This window comes from Pezoporus wallicus, unplaced genomic scaffold, assembly GCF_028554395.1.
Source record: "Pezoporus wallicus isolate ANWC-B61680 ecotype Strahan unplaced genomic scaffold, APGP_CSIRO_Pwel_v1 scaffold_2584, whole genome shotgun sequence".
Taxonomy (NCBI): domain Eukaryota; kingdom Metazoa; phylum Chordata; class Aves; order Psittaciformes; family Psittacidae; genus Pezoporus; species Pezoporus wallicus.
In genome coordinates this window covers 2366005-2386836 of record NW_026642851.1, presented here as the reverse complement: position 1 = coordinate 2386836, position 20832 = coordinate 2366005, and the positions used below count along the sequence as shown (strand labels likewise).

General features: G+C 40.7%; 1 protein-coding gene across 2 annotated transcripts; it reads right to left on the bottom strand.

Annotated features, from left to right (window-relative positions):
• Window positions 1–12839: 12839 nt before the first annotated feature.
• Window positions 12840–18718, bottom strand: TFPI2 (tissue factor pathway inhibitor 2). Of its 2 annotated transcripts, none has more exons than XM_057432494.1 (5): window positions 18597–18718; window positions 18315–18494; window positions 17736–17915; window positions 16347–16520; window positions 12840–13888 (listed from the first exon to the last, which is right to left on the bottom strand). In XM_057432494.1, exons 1-5 carry the CDS (start codon window positions 18676–18678, stop codon window positions 13785–13787), a joined length of 720 nt encoding a protein of 239 aa, XP_057288477.1. In that variant the 5' UTR covers window positions 18679–18718; the 3' UTR covers window positions 12840–13784. The 2 variants fall into 2 exon arrangements, with proteins under 2 accessions (XP_057288477.1, XP_057288478.1); XM_057432495.1 differs by having other exon boundaries at window positions 12840–13885.
• Window positions 18719–20832: the final 2114 nt, after the last annotated feature.

Sequence of the window (20832 nt, the reverse complement as noted above, 5' to 3'; positions counted from 1 at the left end):
GTTCCCCAGTACTTAGTCAAATGGTATCTCATTTCATTGCGGAATATGCCAGCTCTTTGTGGCATTGGAACCAGAATAGAGTAAAAGAAGGAATTATACCAGGGACAGGGTAGGTTCTGCTCCATAGTGGAAATTCAGATTGAACAGTTGTCCCACAGTGCCATGTGACTGGCCTGTCCAAACCCAGCCCAGCATGATCCAAACCTTGTTTCTAATAACACGTAAGGTGATCACTTCCTCAGCCCAGTTTGCTGCCAAGCCCCAGTGGAATGGAAACACTGGAAACAGTACCACAAGGGCTGAGCTTCATGGCACTGTGACAGCATGACCTGGGAAATCTGACCGGCATTTGTTTCTAAAAGTGAATTTATCCCCTTCTGAGCCATTAAATAGTTTCTCAAACACCTTAATGAAAAAGCATTACTTTACAGAAGGAAAAGTTGTCTTTTGGAGACCATACATTACATATTTTTGAGACATTAAAAAAATAAAGAAAATGGACAGTCCTCAGGTCAGTTCAGAGGACTTTTTGAACATGGGAAGAAAATCTCATTACAATACCAAAAGAGTTATTTTAGCATTTTTCATGGTTCTTACATTTTTAAGAACATTTCCTGGTTTAATTGGCGTTGCTAACAGCTTTTCATTTTTTAGCAAACGTGTGGGAAGAATTGTTAAGTAATGTCTATCAATAGTAAAAGGCGGTAAAGAATGAGCTGAGTTACACAGAATACAACAGCGCAAAGCAAAAATTTCAGGGAAGAAAACTATTGAAGAAAAGCTAGTATGATTTTCTGAAAGATGTTGTCATCATATCTGGTTGCGGTAGGGCATGCCTGAAATTAAAATTGCTGAAGCAAATGGAAAAACCTAAGAAGGTTTTAAAGCCAAATCCTATAGTATAAAGTTAGTCTTAACTCAATTCCCAAGAATTTTAGTAAGAGTATTGCATGGAAAAAGACTGGAGGTTAGACTTCTGGATAGCAAGAAGAATATGGTAGGATGCTTCTGGGTTAGTTTTATGGAACATCATAAAACAGTGGGCTATAAAACCAGTGGACTATAAAAACAGAGGTGCATAATCAAAGCAAACTGCAAATACTCTAGAAACCAATCTTTCCATTTTAACTTTGGGGGAAAAAAATGACTTAGGAAGTGAAGGAACCATCTATGTTTCTTCCAAACACCCCTAACTAGCCAATATTTTATGTAGAAAACTAAGTAGGAGACAATAGTTTCTTTTACACTACAGTATATTAGTAACCCTTCATTTGAAAAAATAAATGCTTGCTCCTAAGATTATGATTTTATGGCAAGAGCCTATTACAGTTAGTTTTCTGGGCCCATTTTATTTGATTAGAAAAAGCATTCCAAGTGATCTCGCTATGCTTATACGTTTCTCAGTACAATTTGTGTTCTATATATCTGTCTTAGATGACAAACTTTTAGGGACAAGGTCTTTTGCAAAACATCAAATAAGTTATTTATCTAAGAAGCAGAAAAGGGTAGTCTTGTACAACAACAGGAACTGCTGAGTAGATCTAACTTTGGAAAAATAGTATGACTATTTATGTAGCTTCTAAGAATCAATGGAATTTTACTTTTTGAAACATGGTATAGGAATGGGTCAAAGACACATGAGAAGACTCCCACCTGTGTCTACCTATGTCAAATATTGCTGCAGTATGGGCTCTTTCCATTATACCAGGTTTCCAACTTATGTGTTTAAAGGAAAAGAATCCAAATATTTAAAGTAGAGAAGAAAAAAAAAAAGTATGTAAGAAAAATAAATACAAAATAAAATTGTATTGACATAGAAGCTTGAAATAGAAAACACTTGGCTGAGCAAATTAAGAGTACATCCATTCTTCTTTCTGCAGACAGACCAACTTTGCCTTGCTTGTACTGCGATCTGTCTGGACGCAACTGTCTTAGTTCTAAGACAAATAACCTATTTGAGAGGCTGATTTTCTTAGGATTAAGTACCAGAATTACCCAAACTGAAGTTTGTCTTGTATCACAGACTTTCTGTTCTGTTTTAGGCAAATCAGTTAGGTCCTCTATGAGTTAACTTATAAGTAACTTTCATTAACTTTGTAAGAAATAGGTGTCTAACTGTCCTTCAGGACATGGCTCCTCTTTCTTGCTCTGCACAATGAACATTAAAGGACCTCACTTGTTCACGTAAGTACAACTGACAACACATCACCTGGGAGACTGTGCCCTGAGGCCTAGCCATGTGTTGGGTGTGGAATTGTCTCCAGTTTTCCTGTTGATAGGATTTCTTAGCTCATGTACAGTGTCAAGAAAATACAGCTCATTATGTTTTCAGAGTCACTTCAGGTCAGCAGCAGCATTGGTGCTTTCATGCAGAGCTGAGATGGGGCTGGTAACTGCTGACTCCAAGCTGAAAGCCTGTGGGCACAGCGCAGAAACTGATTATATGGCTCTGTAGGAATCCGTGCGCCTGCAGAAGCTGTAACACTTTCTTTATCTGCTCACCCACAACCCCAATGCCTCAGATAAAGGACACTCGTGGTAGACCAAACATGCCTAATAACGGCACTAATGGTGAACATTTAAGGACCCTGAGAGGACTCCTAGGCCTTGTAGATATTCAAATGATGTAACACTGGCTTTTTGGCTGCATTTGTTTGTGAACTCCTCAGCCAAATGATCGTACCAATTTTGTCATCTGCCAGGCTTCCAATAATTCTCATGGATATGAAAGGTTCATATGAACAGTGCATACATTAAATCCCTGACTGTGACAGCATTACAAAAGGAACAAACATTTTATTGAGAAATACCAGTCTGAGTGAGACTGACTGTTTAGTGAGAGCATACTTCTCCCCACACTTCATAAGGGAGAAAATAACAAAACATTTTGGTTCTTTATACTCAGTACTTTTTGGTCGGACTTGATTACTCATGTACTTCTTTTAGTAAAAATAATACATTTGAAATGTAATTCAATCTTACAAAACTCATCTTTCAATAAATCCCTGATATTTCTACTTTTATTTTCGTACCAGCTCAGCAGCAGCAGAAAATACTTAGAGTTTCAGAATTACCCAAAGAAAGGGAATTTTGTTTTTTGACAAGCAGCACTGCTTACTAGGCCTGCATTTCATGTGTACTGAGTGCTCCCGTTGCTTCCAGGCCACATTCTTGGAAGTTCAAGAAGTTCCTTACTGTCAGGACAAATTCATCAGTTCATGATTTACTCTTATGTTGGTCGTTCTCAGCCATCAATGCACTCCTGAGATTCCCTGCCATTTTATCAGCATGACTGGATCCACATGAACCCAAATCTCTGGCCTTTCCCACAGTCTGCTGTAAGGCCACTCCGTAAGAACGTTCTGATTCAAATCATGTCCAGGGAACCAAAGCAAAAACCATTACACAACACATAAGGTGCATATGATTTTTTCCATTCTACTCTCCACCCATTCAGCCACAAACCAAGTATTGTATGTGACAAAAGAACAGCTTGTCAGAGATGGGTAAGTGTGGTAGATCGTCCATCTCCCTTGTCTTCGCTGTTGCATTTGTATTTCCTCTTTTATTCAGCAGTCAGTGGGAGAATTTAGTTCTCAGAAACTGACTGTGTTTTCTACAGATTTCCAAAATAAACAAGGTAATGAACAAAAGAGCCAGCATCTGAAATCTCTTTTGGGTTGAATCTTGGGGAGGGCAGGTGGAAATTAAAAAAAAATAAGAGAAATAATTTCCATTTATATCACAATCTCTGCCAAAAATATTAGCAAAAAGTCAAAATCCCTGCTGGATGAATTCGGTGCAGCAGCACTTCCATTAACTGAAAGGACATATGGGTGCCATGACAGAACTTGACAGTAACTAGACGCTCACCTCAGTCCCATTACTGAGATTTTGTGATGTGACAACAGTGTCAGACATAAACAAGGACAAAAATAAAACCACCACCTCAGGACAAAAATTACTAAAATAAGATAATAAAACCAGCCTGTTTATCCTCATTAATTTTCCTAATTGTAGTATTATGAATAGAATGGCAGTGGTTTTATGAATACTTTTTCTGGATTACCTTTCAATTGGATGATAGGCATACATGAAATTCAGTTTCAGTTCCCTCCCCTGCAAAACTATTACCCTTACTTTACACTGCTTTGTGGCCTTTTCATGCAGTGCAACTCCCTTAACTGATCTGACCGACTTACCTCTCCTTACATTATTCACCAGGCAGTCTACTTCCCTAAGTTCTCCTTCTCTTCCATTATACAAATAGATACATATGGCATAAGCTGCTGCACTTTTGATTGAGTTTTAGTGCTCATGAGGATGCCAAATGACAGCACTTGGATCTTTTAACATCTGCATATCTTTTAGTCAACTGTGTTTAGGGTTGCTAGTTAGAGGTACTTCAAATTTCAACTTCCTTCAAAGAAAGAGATCTGTTCTTTGCATGCCAGCCTTGGACTATGAGCTCATTCCATAGTGTGCAGTAACCCTTGAGAGCAAAAATGTTCTGATCTTGGGTCTTACTGGAACTGGAAGTGGCAAGTGAAAGGCTGTGTATCACAGGAATCTGAACTATTCAGTATGTCAACACTATTTGAAGAGCCAGGTGTTCGTCATGTTCTTGTTTGCAAGCTAATCAGATTACTTGTTTTGAAATACGGATTAATGAATTAATCACAGGGTGCGGTAGATGTTGTTTCTTAATGTTCTGAGACCAGTTTAATATGAAAGGGTTTATTTTTTTTTCCATGTATGATTCATTTCAGAACTGGAAAGCACAGAAAATAGAAATGCGCAAAGGATAACCGCTTTAAAAAATGAAAATGATAATCAGTGCCATCTTTGGCACAGCAAGCTTTCTTTTATGTTATCTGAAACTGTAGATAGTACCAGCAACTGTGGAAAGAGGGAATGATATGAGAGCTTTCTAGTTAATAAATCAGAGCTGAATGGAAAAGGGTGTGGTTTTGATTGTGCAAAATGCCAGACAGGTTTCTGGTTTGCAAAACTGAAACCAGGGGTGGTTCACACCTTGATATCTTCTGCATCATACTGCAGCATTTACAGAAATTCTACTTTTTTTTTTGTCTTTATCCAAATAATACCATTTGGGCACCCCAAATTTTACAAAATGCACTGACCTCAGTTTATTGATTCAAAGGCAGAAGGTAGCAGACTGGGATCTGGCCCTAGATTCTGCATAGAAGACACCATTTCTGACCAATTTACTAAGCCAGGCACTTACATGTGCACTTTTCATTTGTTTTCCTGTTTTTCAGCTATTCTGTTCTAGACAGCTGCCCACCTAGTGAGCCAGATTCTTGCCGAGCACTGCCTGGTGGGATCCTGGCACCTGGCACACAAGGGAAAGGGTCTCAACACTAGGCAATGCCAAATTGTGTGATTCTGAGCGGGACGATTTGCATGAACTATGAACCATTTGGTCTTCAACCATTTTGAAAATGAGAGGTGGAGCTAGATTTTCAAAGATAATTACCTTAATACATAAAGATGGAGATAAATGTCCAAGGACAGAGATAATGTGACCTACACACTTTTAAAAACTGCCTGTGAAATTCCCACTCTATCAATAAAAGCTAGGCAACTAGACGCTTATTAAAATCCCATACATTGAACACCTTTGAAAATGTGGTCTGTTTTCTGATCCTTTCTTCTTGATTCTTCAGCTGTACACGCTGTACAGATACAGGATGTGCAGTTTCTCCCTTAACAGTCTCCTTTTGATTGTCCTTTGTTACTAAAACTGAGGAAATTCAGAAGCCAAAGTACAGACTGCAAAATCTGCATTGCTAGTAAAGGGGACGTAGTACAGACCAAATATACCAAATAAGGTCTCTCTGAGACAACGCAGAATCCCATACCTGTTGATTTGGAAATTAAGCATTTTTCTTGAACATTGACTGACTGTTAAATGGAAACTTAGCAGAAAAAAAAACACACAGAAAGACGGTCCTAATGATGTTTCAGAGCATGACTGTACCAGTGTCTGAAAGAGAGTAAGTTTGACAACAGTGAATGAATGCTACCAGTAATCCATACCACTGCTAGGTAAGTTTTTTTGTTATGTATTGCAATTTCTTTTCATATCTGCTTAGTTTGAATGCAATAAAATAGAGAAAGAGCTGTCATAGTCATTCAGCAATAGCAAAAATATTGAGGTCATGCTTTGGTGTGGTTTATGGAGCATTCCCTCCAGTGCTGTTGAGATTTACTGCATCAGCTGGAAAACAAAATAATCATTATTTTATGGGTTTGGATGTCTGAAGGAGAAAAACATTGTTTTTAGGCAGTTGCTGAGTACAATAATGTATTTCAAAGCTCTATTAATACTGTATGCTCCCACCTCCATGGCCAGATAGCTGAATTTATTTCTTTTGCTTTTTGCATATTAGCTGGTATACAGTAGTGCTGCAATATGACCATGTGGCCAAGTTTACCATGCAGTACTCAGAGGATGTAAATCAATATTGTTCCTTTGGGTAAAACATGCTGCTTTCAGCCCTGTGCAGAGCGTACTGTATAGAAAAGGCAGTGGGACGGTTTTGCTGGAAAGGGCCAGGGAATGAGCATCGCTGCACAACTTGCAAAAGTGTCTCTCATGAAGAGGAGGGAATCTACAAGAGCTGTGATCTATTCTATTCTATTCTATTCTATTCTTTATTTTATTCTGCTTTGCCTTTCTCAACTGCTCAAGATATGTCCTACTCTTTTGCTTTCCACAGAGTCATCTGAGTATTTCTCAGTGGTTTCTTCATAGGGCCAAGATTTTCAGCAATAAATAGTTCAAGGGTGTTTTGTGGCTCTGAAGTCTGAAGCCTCACCCTCTGCAGCTGACACTCAGCAAGCTCTCTCCTCCCTAACGCCTTTTGGGATGAAATGAGAAAGTGATAAACTGAGAAAAAAATAGAATCAGATTTTTAAAGAAGAAAACTAAATCCAAAATGCTACTGAGTGCTCACTATCACATTCAAAGGCATAATTCTGTCTGTTGGGGATAGAAATATAAACTATAGGTGTCTGTTCAAAAATGAGGCAATAAAGAGTTGATGATTCTGTGTCAGCTTCATTGCAATAGGCTTGGAAAATGCTTCTTTATTGTATATCTGGAGATCAAGATCAACTTTCTATCAGCATAACTGCAGAGTACAGCTTGCAATCTTTTTTCAGTCTCAGTTTGGAAATAGAAAATACAAAACTGAAAACCAAAGTGAAGCGAGCTCTACTTCAGTGACACTTTTTTTTCCCAAGTGCTTGTAGCTTTAAATAGTTTTATGAGAATTACAAATTATTGTGATTCATACTGCACAGTTTTGCTTTAGTACTGCTTAGGTTAATTCCCACTAGAAGGATGCAAATTTGCTATTATGAGATCAGTTAAGGAATGCAAAATAATTGCCAGTACAAAAGCGACACTTAAAATAGATATCTATGAACATATAATACATTGGAAGGAAGAATATCCAAGCTATTTGATGACTTTAATCGAAACTAAGGGGATTTAAAAATGCTTCCTTTGAGATAAACCCATTTCTAATTACCATAGAATCATAGAATAATTCTATTCCTTCTGATATGCTATATGATAGTAAACACCTATTCTAAGTGTCACTTTCATACAGTGATATAATTATCTGAATATTGCTTTAGGTTTTAAAAGAAAAGTCTTGGAAGGAACAAACCCTGATGAAACCCAATCAAGTAAATGCCTTTAATATTAGAACAGAATTTTCCAGCATTTTTATATGATAGGCTTCATAGCAGTTTTGGTCCTAATCCCCTTTGAAGACATACTGGAGCAAAGAAATGAGTTAGTTTCCTTTCCCACCTGAAAGGAGCCTATAGCCCCACCAGAGCACACAATAATTCACATCATACATCCAGCAAACGTGTGGGCTCTGAAATAAAGGACGGGATTTTTTTGCTTAGCCTTTGATTATTTGCTTGCACCCACTGAAAAACATTGACAAAGAGCTCAGGCAAATCAGACACATGCTTGTGCAGGAGGATGCTTCTCTGTGCAAGAACATGTTTCTGCACTTCGAGGTTATTGGAGCCTCTGAACTCACTCCATGACTTACTGAAATCATGGTAGAGTCCCTCTGGCTGGCACAACAGGAAATGTACAGGCTCCTTGTGCTCCAATGCAGCATCCTGGATCCACGAGAGCAGTAAACACCATTTGTAATTACTGTTTTTCTCATCAGACTTCCCTCCCACTTTAAGAGAGAAAAAAAGGGGGTTGGGGGAAAGGTCTTGCTAGTCTCACTACTTTCCACTTCACTGGAGGCATTTTTACAAAGCACCTTTTTTTAAAATTAATAAAACTCTAGATTTCTCCCTGTTGAAAACTAGTGTGAGGATGGAAAGCTTTTTTCTGGTTTGATAGGGTAAGTTTTTCACCCTTTAATCTCTTGACTCTTTTAAATAGCTTTTACGAGTATAATCTATCCTCTTTATCTTGCTTCCCACCCAGAGAGAGAAAAGCACCCCACGGAGAATACTGTTCATATGCATTTATTAGTTACCATGAGTTTTATTGCCGCATGTTGTGCTATGCTTTAAAAAAATTCAAACATGCATTGCCATCTTAGAAAAGACACTGCATACTTGCTAAGCAAGCAATACCTTAGCTCCATGAAACCTCACTGGGCAAAACAATTGTAATTCAGCTGCCAGGTATATGAAGGAATTCAATCTGTAATTAATATAATATGGCCTTTAATGAGGACCTATTATGAGAAAAAAATAAGGCTTAATATCACTATATGCTCACCAGCTCGAAGTTTGGCCCCACCAAGTGAGACAATGTGGTGTACTTTGAGTTCAAATTGCATTTAAAACCTGTCACACAAAAGCAGTAAGGCACCTAATCAGATGTGTCTGAAAGAGCAACCATTTTGTCCACGTTCATTTGAAATTATGGTCAGTACAAAGGGAGCCTTCTTTAGGGTGTTTTATTTCCCACATAATAGGTACTGAGACAAGGGGGAGCACAAAATTACAAAACGGAATATACAAACCTTTAGAATAAGTTTTAAGTAGTGTTAAGTTTGATGGCTTTGTAACAGTAGCAATGGAAAATTACTGAGGTGCATGATACACAGAAAAGAAAGTAGACTACAGCTAGAGAACATACTGAGAATTCTTGCACAAGATAAATCGTTATAGTTGACATAGTTTTAAGAAAAACAGTCTAGAAGAACAGGACACAGGGATAAGGAGTATCTGGGAATGGCAGGTGTCCAGGATGGGCTGCAGTTAAACTAACTGATAAGTAGGAAGACAGGAGGATTATTATGCCTCTGGTGCTAACGAACCAATTAAGCAATTAAGCTGGTAGAAGCATCTACTGCATGTGCTCCAAAGGCTGCCAGAAGTGATGAAGATTGTTGGAAGAAGTAAACGACCCTCAGAGAGCACCACCACAATTCTGTACGCATGCAGGGAACTTTCTGGAAAATGATGTAATCCATATGTAGCCTCATGAATATGTATGTATGCCCAGGGACTATATAAGGGCGGCTTGTGTAGCAATAGGGGGACACACGTTAGGAGGAGCTATCCCCCGTGTCTCCCGGTGCCACAATAAAGAATACCTGCTTGTCAGCTTGAAAACTTTGTTGGCAAGTTTGTTCCCGGAGTTTTCTCTGAATCAGTACAATGTTTTATATTTCATAAGTTAGTCTTTAACTTGCCTGAACTCTTAGTCTTTTATGCATAGTTCAGACATGAGCTGGGAAGGCTCATTCCTCCGGCATTTATTTGGAAATCGCAGCTCATGATCAGTTGCTAACACCTCAAAGAGCATGCTTTTATTTATCTTGTTTACATAGAATGTTTTTAATACCACTGCTGTTCATTAGGCTTTATGCACTATAATCAACACCCCCTTCTCCTCAGCAAGTAATTTACCAGATGATAGACATTTCTGTACAGGACCACCATACACTGAAAAAATTAGGCTCACTTCAACAGAAGCAAGTATCTCTGCACTAATTATCACCAGTGATAGCATTTCTTTCTAGAAAGATAATGAGGCAGATTGTGCTTTCAGTAACACTAATGTAAATGCATAATAATTCTGACATATCTGCAATGTGGTTCTTCCACAGTCACATAACCGCAGCTGGACTGCACTTATACAGTAGGAAACTGAACCCTGACTGGATCCAGAGCAGCTGCCCTCAGCAGTACAGCTGACTTCAAGTTTAGGGACAAGATCTTTCACCTCTTACCTGAGACACGAGTAGAGTGATATTATTATTGTTACTGTTATTATTAATGTGGCCCGTTGTATCTTTTTATTTTCTTTTTTTAATAAATGTTTGTGTTTTCCACCCTCTTAGCTGACAAGAAGCAACAGAAGAACTGGGACAATTCTGGCACTCAGAAATCTGACTCCATGGATACAAACCAAACTTATCACTGTTTTGCTCCTAAAGTATGGAATTGTGAGAATGCCATTTGGTTAAATCACTATTAAAATGAGATATGGTGACATTTTGCTTGTCATCATTTAATCTTATCAATTAAAAAAAAAACATGTGTTTCCACATGGACCTTTTTTTCTTTTATTTTTTGACACTTCAAATTCCACTAGAAGATGAAGCCACTCCTCCACCCTGGAAATATTTTACCAAGCAATTCCTTGAGCATTGTCACAGATTAAGGATGATGAGTCAGAACAAATTTTCATCTTTATAGCCTTCCATATGGTTCTTCACAAGATATCATGAAGAAAAGAACTGGAATTATGGGTCGCAATGGAAAGTTAAAGAGCTGTGATGTTACATGCAATGAATGGAGTTAATTCAAATCTGCTTAGTTCAGCAACCACCTCTCAGAGACATGTATGACTGTCCCATGCAAATCACTAGTCATGAGTTTCAGTGGCAGTTAGCCTATGCAAGACAAGATGAACCCAACTGATTATAATCACTGCTTCCCTCCTCTGCAGTAGAAGTTTGCACTGTGACACACGATACCAGCTGCTGGACACTGGCTACTATAATAAAAGTTAATTTGCAGGATGGTATGGGCTGCATTAATTTTCAACATGGCAAAATGCTAACAGTTGACCCAACCTAGAGCCAGTGCTGTTTCATCAGCAAACTGAAAAAGGAAGTAAGTCATGAGTCATATAAAAAGCTATAGATGATAATTATTTAGATTAGTCAAAGTCACAGAAGTCTGGAGAGATAATAAAGTGAGAACATGAAACAAAAGCAGCAGAGAGGCAGTTGAAATTCTCTGCAGCTAAATAAAGATTAAAGCATTTACCTAGAAAGAGGATACAATTTATACAAAGTGGAATAGGTTCACTAAGGGACTGAAAGAACATTCCACAGCTCCCCTCCTTCGTCTTCTCTCACACCCCCCCCCCCCCCCCAGTCCTCCAGAATATTCTGCAGCCTTCTCACTAGGAAGCCCTGAAAGAATTATGCGTGGTTTAGGTTATATTTCTGATTGGCATCAGGTAGAAAAAGGGTTAAACCCCAAGCCTCTGATATTTCACTCAGTACCCTAGATGTAAGCCCTTGCATTTGGACTTATATTTATATGCAAGAAAAAAAAGAGCATGTGGAACAGCCGCATTACAAAAGGCCACAGTGCCTGCTGCGGAACACTGGATGGAGCCCAGTCCATCAAGACAGCTCTTGCTGAGCCCCTAAGGGGCATAAGCAGATTATCAAACACTTGAATCCCTTCCAGGACACTAGCTGGATACCACATTGGTCAGGACATGCAGTGATGTGTGACCAGGCACACAAATCTGACATTGAAAGAGTCATACTGAGATGGAGCTACTATCAGACTCCGGGCTCTATTTAAATCCCAGGTATTTTGTATTCCACCCCAAGGTGCTCCTGAAAAGCCAAAGGCTCATAGAGGTAAGCAGTAATAGTCCATTTCTCAAACATGTTACCCACAGTGATGCTGTTGAAAGATAGCCACCATTTGTGTTTAAATTGAACTTTGACATCCAAAACAGGCTTGTGCGGTTTTAAGCCATTGTGAGAAATCTGCAACAAATGCAGCTGGGGTAACCCAAATGATAGTGCTATGTGTGAAAAAATATTCAGAGGGACACTCTCTGCTGCTCTAAGCAGCATGGCCAAAATTCACAGCCTGAGGGAAGGGACATGGGTAGCATCTATGCCCTGTCTCCCACAGGGAGGTTAGATTGGCCCCATTTCCATTAGAAGGCTGGTTACCAGAGAAGAGGTTTGATATGAGACAAACATGCAAAATTGTCAGATTCTGCACTAACCATTAGATTAATTGAAATAAGATTTTTTAAGATCAAGATGCAGCAACTGAGTGGTAGAAAGACAATAGAAAGCACAGACAACTGCTTCAACTGAAAATCCAATGGCAAGAGAAAAAAAAACAGCGAGAAAAACAAACCCTAACTGGTTTCTCCACCAAGTTCCCTCTCTAAAATGGGGATAAAGCACACACCTGAAATTTTCTGACTGAAAGCCAATGTCATTTCAAGCAAATAGCCTGCTATCCACAGAAAAGCTCTTCAGATAGTGCAACATCAAAGAGGAGATCCAGCAGCAGACAATCAGCTTAACTAAGTAGCCCTTTGAGAGCAGCTCTCTCAGGAGAGCCAGCTGAGGCATAAAAAACTGCTGGGGATGAATGACATCAATGCAATTTACCGGCTTTCTTCACATAAAGACCTCAGCGTAAGGAAATGATTTAAGAGACAACTAAAGTCTGCTAGAGTCATAATTAGTAAATAACAGGTTCCATTACACATATTGGTGTATACAACTAATTCAGGATAATGACACAACAAGCTCTCCTTTTTTTCCCAAAAACATTTTATTAACATTACTTACGAATTTGTATTTAGAAAATATTGTAGGTGAATTTAATTGAAATTCAGACATGGCTCAAATACAAAACATAAAAGAAGGTGCAATAGTATCAACATAAGTATAATCTACCACAAGAAATACAACAATGCCTCAAAAGAGGGATTACACAAGATTTGCAGAAGCTTCTGGTTTTCTGCTTTAACAGCCACTGCATAAACACAAACACCATGATCCTCAGCAGATACAATCAGCATAGCTCTGTTAAAATCAAAAATATGCAGATTTCTGCCATACAAGGATCTGGAGTGTAACTTGGCAGAAATGTTAAATGTCATGAAAAAGTAATGGTAACATTTTCATTTTAGTACTCAAGTAGCTTACTCACTGCCTTGTTCAAGTGTGTTTTCTTAACACCTTGACTATGAATGTAACCGTAAAGGACAGCCTACTTTAATAATAGAGCTGAAGTATGTAAAATGGCAGGGTAATAAACCTCTGAGTACACTTTTGAAAGGTTTCTCTTCTTTAGTAACCAGAGAATGCCAAAAAACAAAAATAAAAAAATCCATGGTAGAGATTTCTCTCTGTACCCTCCCCAGTTATACTAAGGGACAGTTGATTTGTCAACTCTTATTTGTAAAAACTAAAATATTCTCCCAAAGCAGTAGTAACATTCCCCCATAAAAACATGGAAATCTAAACACCTGGCTTTGCCAAAGTATTACTGCAAAAACAACAGAGCAGAAGAACCAAACTTCAGTTCATTCTATTTCTATTAAATGCAGTTCTTTATAAAGTGTAATTTGGAAATAAAAAGTAGTTCTGAAAGACAGAACTATGTCAGTGTATAAAACTGTGTGGAAACTATCTTACAAAAGAAGAAAGTGGAATCAAAAGAAGGTGTTTCAAACATCCAAGTGCACATCAGCTTTAAGACTTAGGGTTGTATGTCTGAGGTTTTTTAATCAGTTTTCTCATCATTTTCCTGCGGAATGCATTCGTTGGTTTGTTGATTCCTGGTTTCCGAGTCCCTGCTAAGAAAGTAAAGGAAGCAGTTAGGAAAACAGTATGACAAAACTGTTACTACTCTTTATTGTTTGGTTATTTTGGGGGTGGGAGGGTGTTACATTATGCTGTTGAAGCAGTTGATCCAATAATAACAAATTGTATCAGAAACTGCAAAATGTGTTCTGGACACCCTATTCTCACACACTGTAAGGTTTCCAGTGTGTCAACCTTTGGCACTTTGGAATTTTGCTGCTCTTTTCCTCGGCAAGCATCCAAGTCTTTTCCAGCTGTTTTGCAGTGACAGCAGTATGGAAGGAAACACAGTGCTCTATTGTGTGTGTATGGTGGGGGAAAATGACTGTTACTGCATCTCTCAGAACAGTGGTATGCTTTAGTATGTGGTATGGTTTAGCGTGAGGTGTCCTGGTGTCCCTGCCCATGGCAGGGGCGTTGGAACTAGATGATCTTAAGGTCCTTTCCAACCCTAACTATTCTATGATTCTAACAGTGGGTTTAAATCTAAAACATAACCAGTGCTTGTGGGAGACAGAAAGGTGAAGTTATTGGGGTTTTCTGCACAGAACTGGGTTTCACAGAGAAGCTGCAAAGACATTTGGGGTTAACTCTAGAAATGTTGACAAGGGCTACATGAAATGTGCGAGTGGCAGTTAAGAATACAAATACTTTGCAAATTTGACTGAAAATCTTTGTCTTTATGCTACCAATTATTAGCATACAAAGCCACTGAGGCCAGTTCCGAATCATTTCACTGTCAACCCAACATATTTTTCTTTTCCAAAAATCAACTTTTTTAAAACGAAATCAATCAGAAAAGTTTTCATTCCAAAAGTTATGGGTCAGTTTAAACAGCAGTTGTATATTTGCCCAGTGAAGGTCAACTGGTTTCAACTTTAGACTACAAAAGGAGCAGGAAAGATGCCGGGGAGGGAATTGTGGGAGAGGAAGAGGAGTGGCTTAAGTTGCCTGAAAGATTTGCTTAATGCTGCTGTACACTCCCAAGCTGTAGAAATGAATATGTATAGCTCAACATTAATTAGCACCAATTATGCCCTTAACTATGGGCTTTGGTTATATCAAGCCTTACTGAATTGTGAAATCCACAAGTTGGTGAAAAAGCTTGTAAGAGATCATTTATGTTTGACTATCTGGTGTTCTAGTTGAAACAGACATTGTTTCCTTCCGTTTTCCATAAAAGAGTGAGGAAGGAAGGAAGAAACCCCAGGTGGATCTGGCAGGGGCAGAGCCCAAAGGCAAGATGCTGAAGAGGCAGTTTCCTTCCTCCTCCCTCTCTTTCTGCACATTTGGGCTGAAGCCTGGCGCTACCATTTTCCAGGTAGTAATAGATGCAAATTAGATAATCACAAGCATCTCATATAGACTTAGCTATTAAAGACTTTCTTGTAATACTAGAATGGCAGAGACACACTCAGGCTTGTCACTCTCAGAAATAGTACTGTCATGACTAACTGGCAAACAATTATTTTTACTCCTGAGCACTGTGCTCAGCATGCAATCCTTGCCACAGCCCTGGATTTACAGCCCAGAACTAAAGAATCATATCCTGATTTAAGCCTTCTGACTACACACCTTAAATACTGAAGTACTTGAACCCTGTGCGTATCTTGGAGATACTTTTTGGCTTTTTTTCTTTTGTTTTCCAAAGGCATGTACATGCTAGAGAGAGCATTTTTTTTTTTTTTTTTTTTTTACCTGTTAGTATCAATTGTTTAAATGCTGTGCTGGCTTCACTTCCCGAGTGCTCTGGGAATCAACATATAATTATGTGTTTCTCTCTCTCTCATTGATTTACATATCAAATGAATTAAACTAGAGCATTAAAACTTGCGATAGCTGGTATGAACATACGACTGCAGGTAAAAGCACAACTGCTTTGGCTTCCAAGCACAGCCAAATTTGAATAAAACAATTAAGAAAAATCAATTATCATTCACAACCCTTCCCCCCACAGCCACAGAAACAGTTGACTCAGCACAACTGATGAGGCAGAAATCTTCAGTAATGGGAATGGGACATGGGAACAAGCAGCAGGAAATCAGGGGAAGGTGGTAACTGCTGAAAATGCAAAGGAGAATAAAAAATTGATTTGACAACTCACTTTAATCCTACTTAAAAATATCTAGAAGAAAATGATACCTTAATCAGTGCTCATGCTGGTAGTAAACAGTTTAAACAGCTTTTTCCTTGCAAGCTCTAGTCAATTAATTAGTGTGCACTTCTCTACACTTTGTTTAAAAATGGTGTAACCATCTCAGATCACATCGTTCTTGTCAGAAGGATTTATTGTTGCATCTCAATTTTCCCTGCCTTTGAAAATACAGAGTCTAAAATGCAAAAAGCATACACGTGTAGCAAGCCAAGGTGAGTAAAAAAACACCGAGTATCTCTTACTGGCATTTGGACTGCTTTATCTGTGTGTGACTGACAAAATGCAAACAATCTTACCTTTTCTGCAGACGTTGTAACAATCCATCTCAGTAACGAAGTTATTGGCATTTCCACCACAGCCGGTGTATCTAAACTGCTTACATGATTTAGTCTTGGTGTCATAGTAATAGCGAGGCACAGAAGAAGAGCACAGTCCTTCATCCTTTGGGCTATAGCATAGCGAGGGACCAACTTGAAAAATAAAAGAAAAAGAAAAATAAATTACATAAATGTAACCTCTATGCCAAGCTTCTTTACATTAACCCTGCAATAAATTTTGTGGCTAAGCATTCTTCCCACTGAAGGGACATGACTGTCACCAGTGACTTCAGAGACTTTCTACATCTTGTTCCTGTGAGTTACGGAACTGAGAAAGCAATGAACAGACCCAGAAAATAGGATTACCATCCCACAAGTGAAATATATCAGCCTTCCCCATTTGTGATGCCATACCTACAACAACTGAGATATTTATATAGTATCCAACAATATATAATAATAATTCCAGTGGAATGACCTCTGTAGAGGAAAAAGGCATTATTTCCTTTATCCTTGCTATGATTTTGTCAGCAAATCCTGCCCACTTGCAGCAAAAAGTACAAACCCCATCACTTTCCTCTCAAAAATTGTATTTCATTTTGCCTCAGCAGAAGTTTACCTTCCTTGCTGCAGCCCTTTTATCAATTTATTGGATGTGCAATAGACAAAAATAATTCAGCATTCACCCAAGAGGATGATGGCAATCTGTCATCAGCCAAACATAACTGTCTCATCAAACACTAATAAAGCTTAGGCAGTGACAGTTTTTATACATTTTGGTAGATCTTTCTTCTTCAGAGATCCTATCTCACACTGGCTATTAATCTGGTTATTTATGACAGCACAGCTATAGTCACCTGCCATAATTACCACCTCTCTTCTTTAAAGCTCATAAGGAAAGACAGCGAAGAGTCATGACAGGCAGAAGACTTCTATCATAAATTCAGTTGCCAAGTGCCAAAGGCCCAAGTCACCCAACACCATCTCTCAGACCTGAATTTTAGAAAGGCACTTTTGCTTTATATTACAGTATCACTGCCCTGATTATAATTGCCACAACACCTCACACATCTGCCTCAACAACACAGATCTCCAACCTTATTTCCCTTCAGATTACATGTGTACAGCTCTCTAGAATCAAGAGGTCAGCTGGGTGCAGCTGTGGGCATAAGGTCACAGTAAACCAACACAGCTCAGTAACAGATGAGACAAGTGACACAAAAATCTGCCGGCAAGATACACATCTGCTTCACAGAAGTCTTCAAAAATACCACTGTATGGGTATCCAGAAGAAAATATCAAATAAAATATCCTCTTCATGTCGCTTTCAGACCATCTATTTTATTAAAAATTTGGAACAACCATTACTTTTCTCTGGCAGGCAGTGGTCCACACAAGCCTGCAAATCTCTGAAGTTGTTGCCATTTCCATAACAGCCACCGTAGATGAACTCCTCACACCTCATTGAGCTCAAGTTAAAGGCATATCTTCTTAGATGACTCCTGCAAGGTCCTCCATCAGCCTCCATCCGGCATAATTTGGGTACTTCTGCAAGAAATACAGTTTTACCCTCTGTAAACCCTTTGTGCTCCCCGTATTACTGAGCAACGTGGTAGTGGAGACTACTCTATTACTCCGGCTGCAGGCAAGTCCCTGCTTGTCCCACTACCTATTCTTTAATAAAGTGGGATAAGACTTAAGGGAGGAATCCAAAGCATTAATTAGCAGTTAGGTTTCTCTGCATCAGGGAGAAGCTGCCACAGGCAGGAGTGAGCAATGGGGTGGGTGCAAAGCATCCCACCAGCAGTACACACACCACCACCCTCCACTACCCCCCAGGGGTCACAGAAGCGCCGCCAGCCCCTGCCGCCCCGGAGGCACTTCAAGGAACCCCGGCGGGTCAGCCCCCGGGAGCGGGGAGGCTGGCGGGCCGATCCCCGGACTCACTCTTGATGGTCCAGCAGCTCTTCTCGCAGTCATCGAGAGTGAGGAAGTTGTTGGCGTTGCCGTGGCAGCCCCCGTAGGTGAACTCCTGGCAACTCTGCGTGTACCTGTCGTAGTACCAGCGCGGCACCAGGGCGCGGCAGGGCCCCTCATCGGGGGGCAGCAGGCAGGAGCGCTGCTTCTCTGCGGGAGACACCAGCGAACGGGGCTGAAGCCACCTCGGCGGCGGCGGAGGCCCCGGCCCCGGTAGCCGCCCTCGGGGCCCCACCGAGCGCCCGCTCCTACCTGTGAGGGTGCGCGGGGCCAGGGCTGCGCAGGCCAGCGGCAGCAGCAGCGCGGGCAACGGGAGGCGGCAGCGGGCGGCCATGTCGCGGCGGTGGAGGGCGGGAGAGTGGGTGGGTGGCAGTGGGGTCTCGGGAGCGATGGTGCTGCCCGGCCCGACGGCAGAGCTTTATATGCGCCGAGGCGGCTTCCCCGGGCCGCCTCCGTCCTTGCGCACGTAGTGGGAGGGGAAGGTCTGATTCAGCGGGGCAGCAGCTCCCCGCTGACCCGGCCATCACTGGGGCGCGGCAGGCTGCGCGCCTGCGTGAGCCCGAGCGTCGGGGGGCGCAGGAAGCCCCCGCTCAGCCACGGCCGTCTGGGGTCCCACTGTCGGGGGAGCAGCAGGGGCCGGGCGGAGGATTCTCCGCTGCGGGGAGCTGGCCGGGGTCCAAGGCTGTCCCGTCCCTGTCTGTGTCTTCCTGTCTCCCCCGACCCCCTCACATTACGGGATGATGCTCAAAGCGCATTTCCTGTTAATCACGGGGAAATCCGAGACTGGCCACTTAGCGAGAGTTCTCTCCCACCTTGCCGTCGCCCCCACGGTGGTCGCTCCCTGTTTGGAGGCTCCGGGCGGCTGGACCCTGAAATCCAACCTTGGGACCCTTCGGCAGATCCTGACTCAGCCGGGTCAAGCACAGGCAGTGCCGCTAGAGAAAACGGCAACAAACCAACGTCACTAATTTAGTACCGTTGTGTATAACGCCAATGAACTTGAGAAAACCGGAGCACCGTCAGCGGGTTTGGACTCCCGGGAAACCCAAGGGCTGAATGGTTGAAACCTCTAGCCGGTTCAAAGAGAGCTGGATTTCAGAAAATATCATGACCTGTTTTACTCTGTAGATTTTAGCCCCACCAGGCAATCCAGTGTGATCTGGGAGAGGAGGGGGTAAGCAGAGAACAGCATACTTTCCCTGTCTAATCTGTTAGAGACATTACATTAATTAGTGTTTACTCCAGATATACTACAGTAAGGGAGATAAGAGTGGCTGCAAATTAGGCGTGCACTCTATAGATAACAATAAATTAATCTGATCTCCTATTGTTCTTCTCCGCTCCCTTTACAGCAACTGTGCCAGGCCCCAGTCCTTCAGGCAGGCTCTGCCCTCGATTGGATGGTGATACAGGGCCCTTGAAATCTGTGGCCTGCAGGAAAGAAGCCACAATATGTACAGGCTAAAAGGAGAAGGAACTTCATAGCAACCTCATTATTTCAGGAAATGATTTTCTGTCCATGGCTTCTCTGATTTTCTTATATTGTGGAGGATTACAACCTAGTTTTCTGACATAATTTTGTTTTTCGTAAAGACAAGAAAAAGAGCAAATTTAATCCCTACCCCACCTATGTGGCTTCTGAAAGGCTATGAGTATCACCTCTCCCTCCTTCTTCAGTACTGTTCCTTTTTTAGAATCCCCAGTTGCCGAAAGATAAGTGGGTGCTTTAATGCCAAAAAAATAAATAAATAATAATTAAAAAAAAATAAAAAGGTACAGTTTGAGGCATCACCGAAGGACACATCCGCAATGTTTTAGAAACTTACAGCTACAACTGTTAGCAACAGGTGTCCTCATTTTTAGGGGTTTGTTCAGCTTATTAAGCACAGCAACTGTAATAAAGCATATGTCCCTCTGGTAGGAAAGAACACACAAACAACATACACTTTACATTTCCAGGAAAAAAAAAAAAAAAAACAACAAAAAAAACATCAAAAGGCCATCCTACTAATATTAGGAAACTCTCAAGTGATTTTAACATGACTGATGTCCTTTAGCTTTCATTGGATTTTGTTGGAATTGCAAAGAAAGTCATTGAAATGCCACTTTAAACAACAGCAGCAAAATGAATGCTGACATGCAAATACCATTTTCCCTATTTCCCATTTCCTCTGTGCGCATACACACCAAAGTTTGAGCTAAACCCACCTATCCGTCAGTGCTGCAACACAGTGCAGTATTTATTCAGCAGCTTCTTCACTGGAACAGCAAAGTTCACTTAGATTAGATGAATATCTGTAAAAATGGATAAACGTGAGTAAAAGAACTAGCACAGCAAGTGGTACAAAGTCCTTTACTCACTGCCATAAGTGGAGCTAGTCATGTCAGCAGACAGCTCACCATTTCAGGGTCATCAATACCAAGCTGCAGCTGTCCCTCTCACCCTAACCACATTAACCGTGTGCCAGAGCCCACCCTCAGCTCACTC

Coding starts and splice junctions, on each gene's coding strand:
- TFPI2 (XM_057432494.1), bottom strand. CDS start 18,678: ATGGCCGCCCGCTGCCGCCTCCCGTTGCCCGCGCTGCTGCTGCCGCTG. Junction 18,495..18,596: donor GGCCCCGCGCACCCTCACAG/GTAGGAGCGGGC, acceptor TGTCTCCCGCAG/AGAAGCAGCGCTCCTGCCTG. Junction 13,889..16,346: donor TTACAACGTCTGCAGAAAAG/GTAAGATTGTTT, acceptor TTACTTTCTTAG/CAGGGACTCGGAAACCAGGA.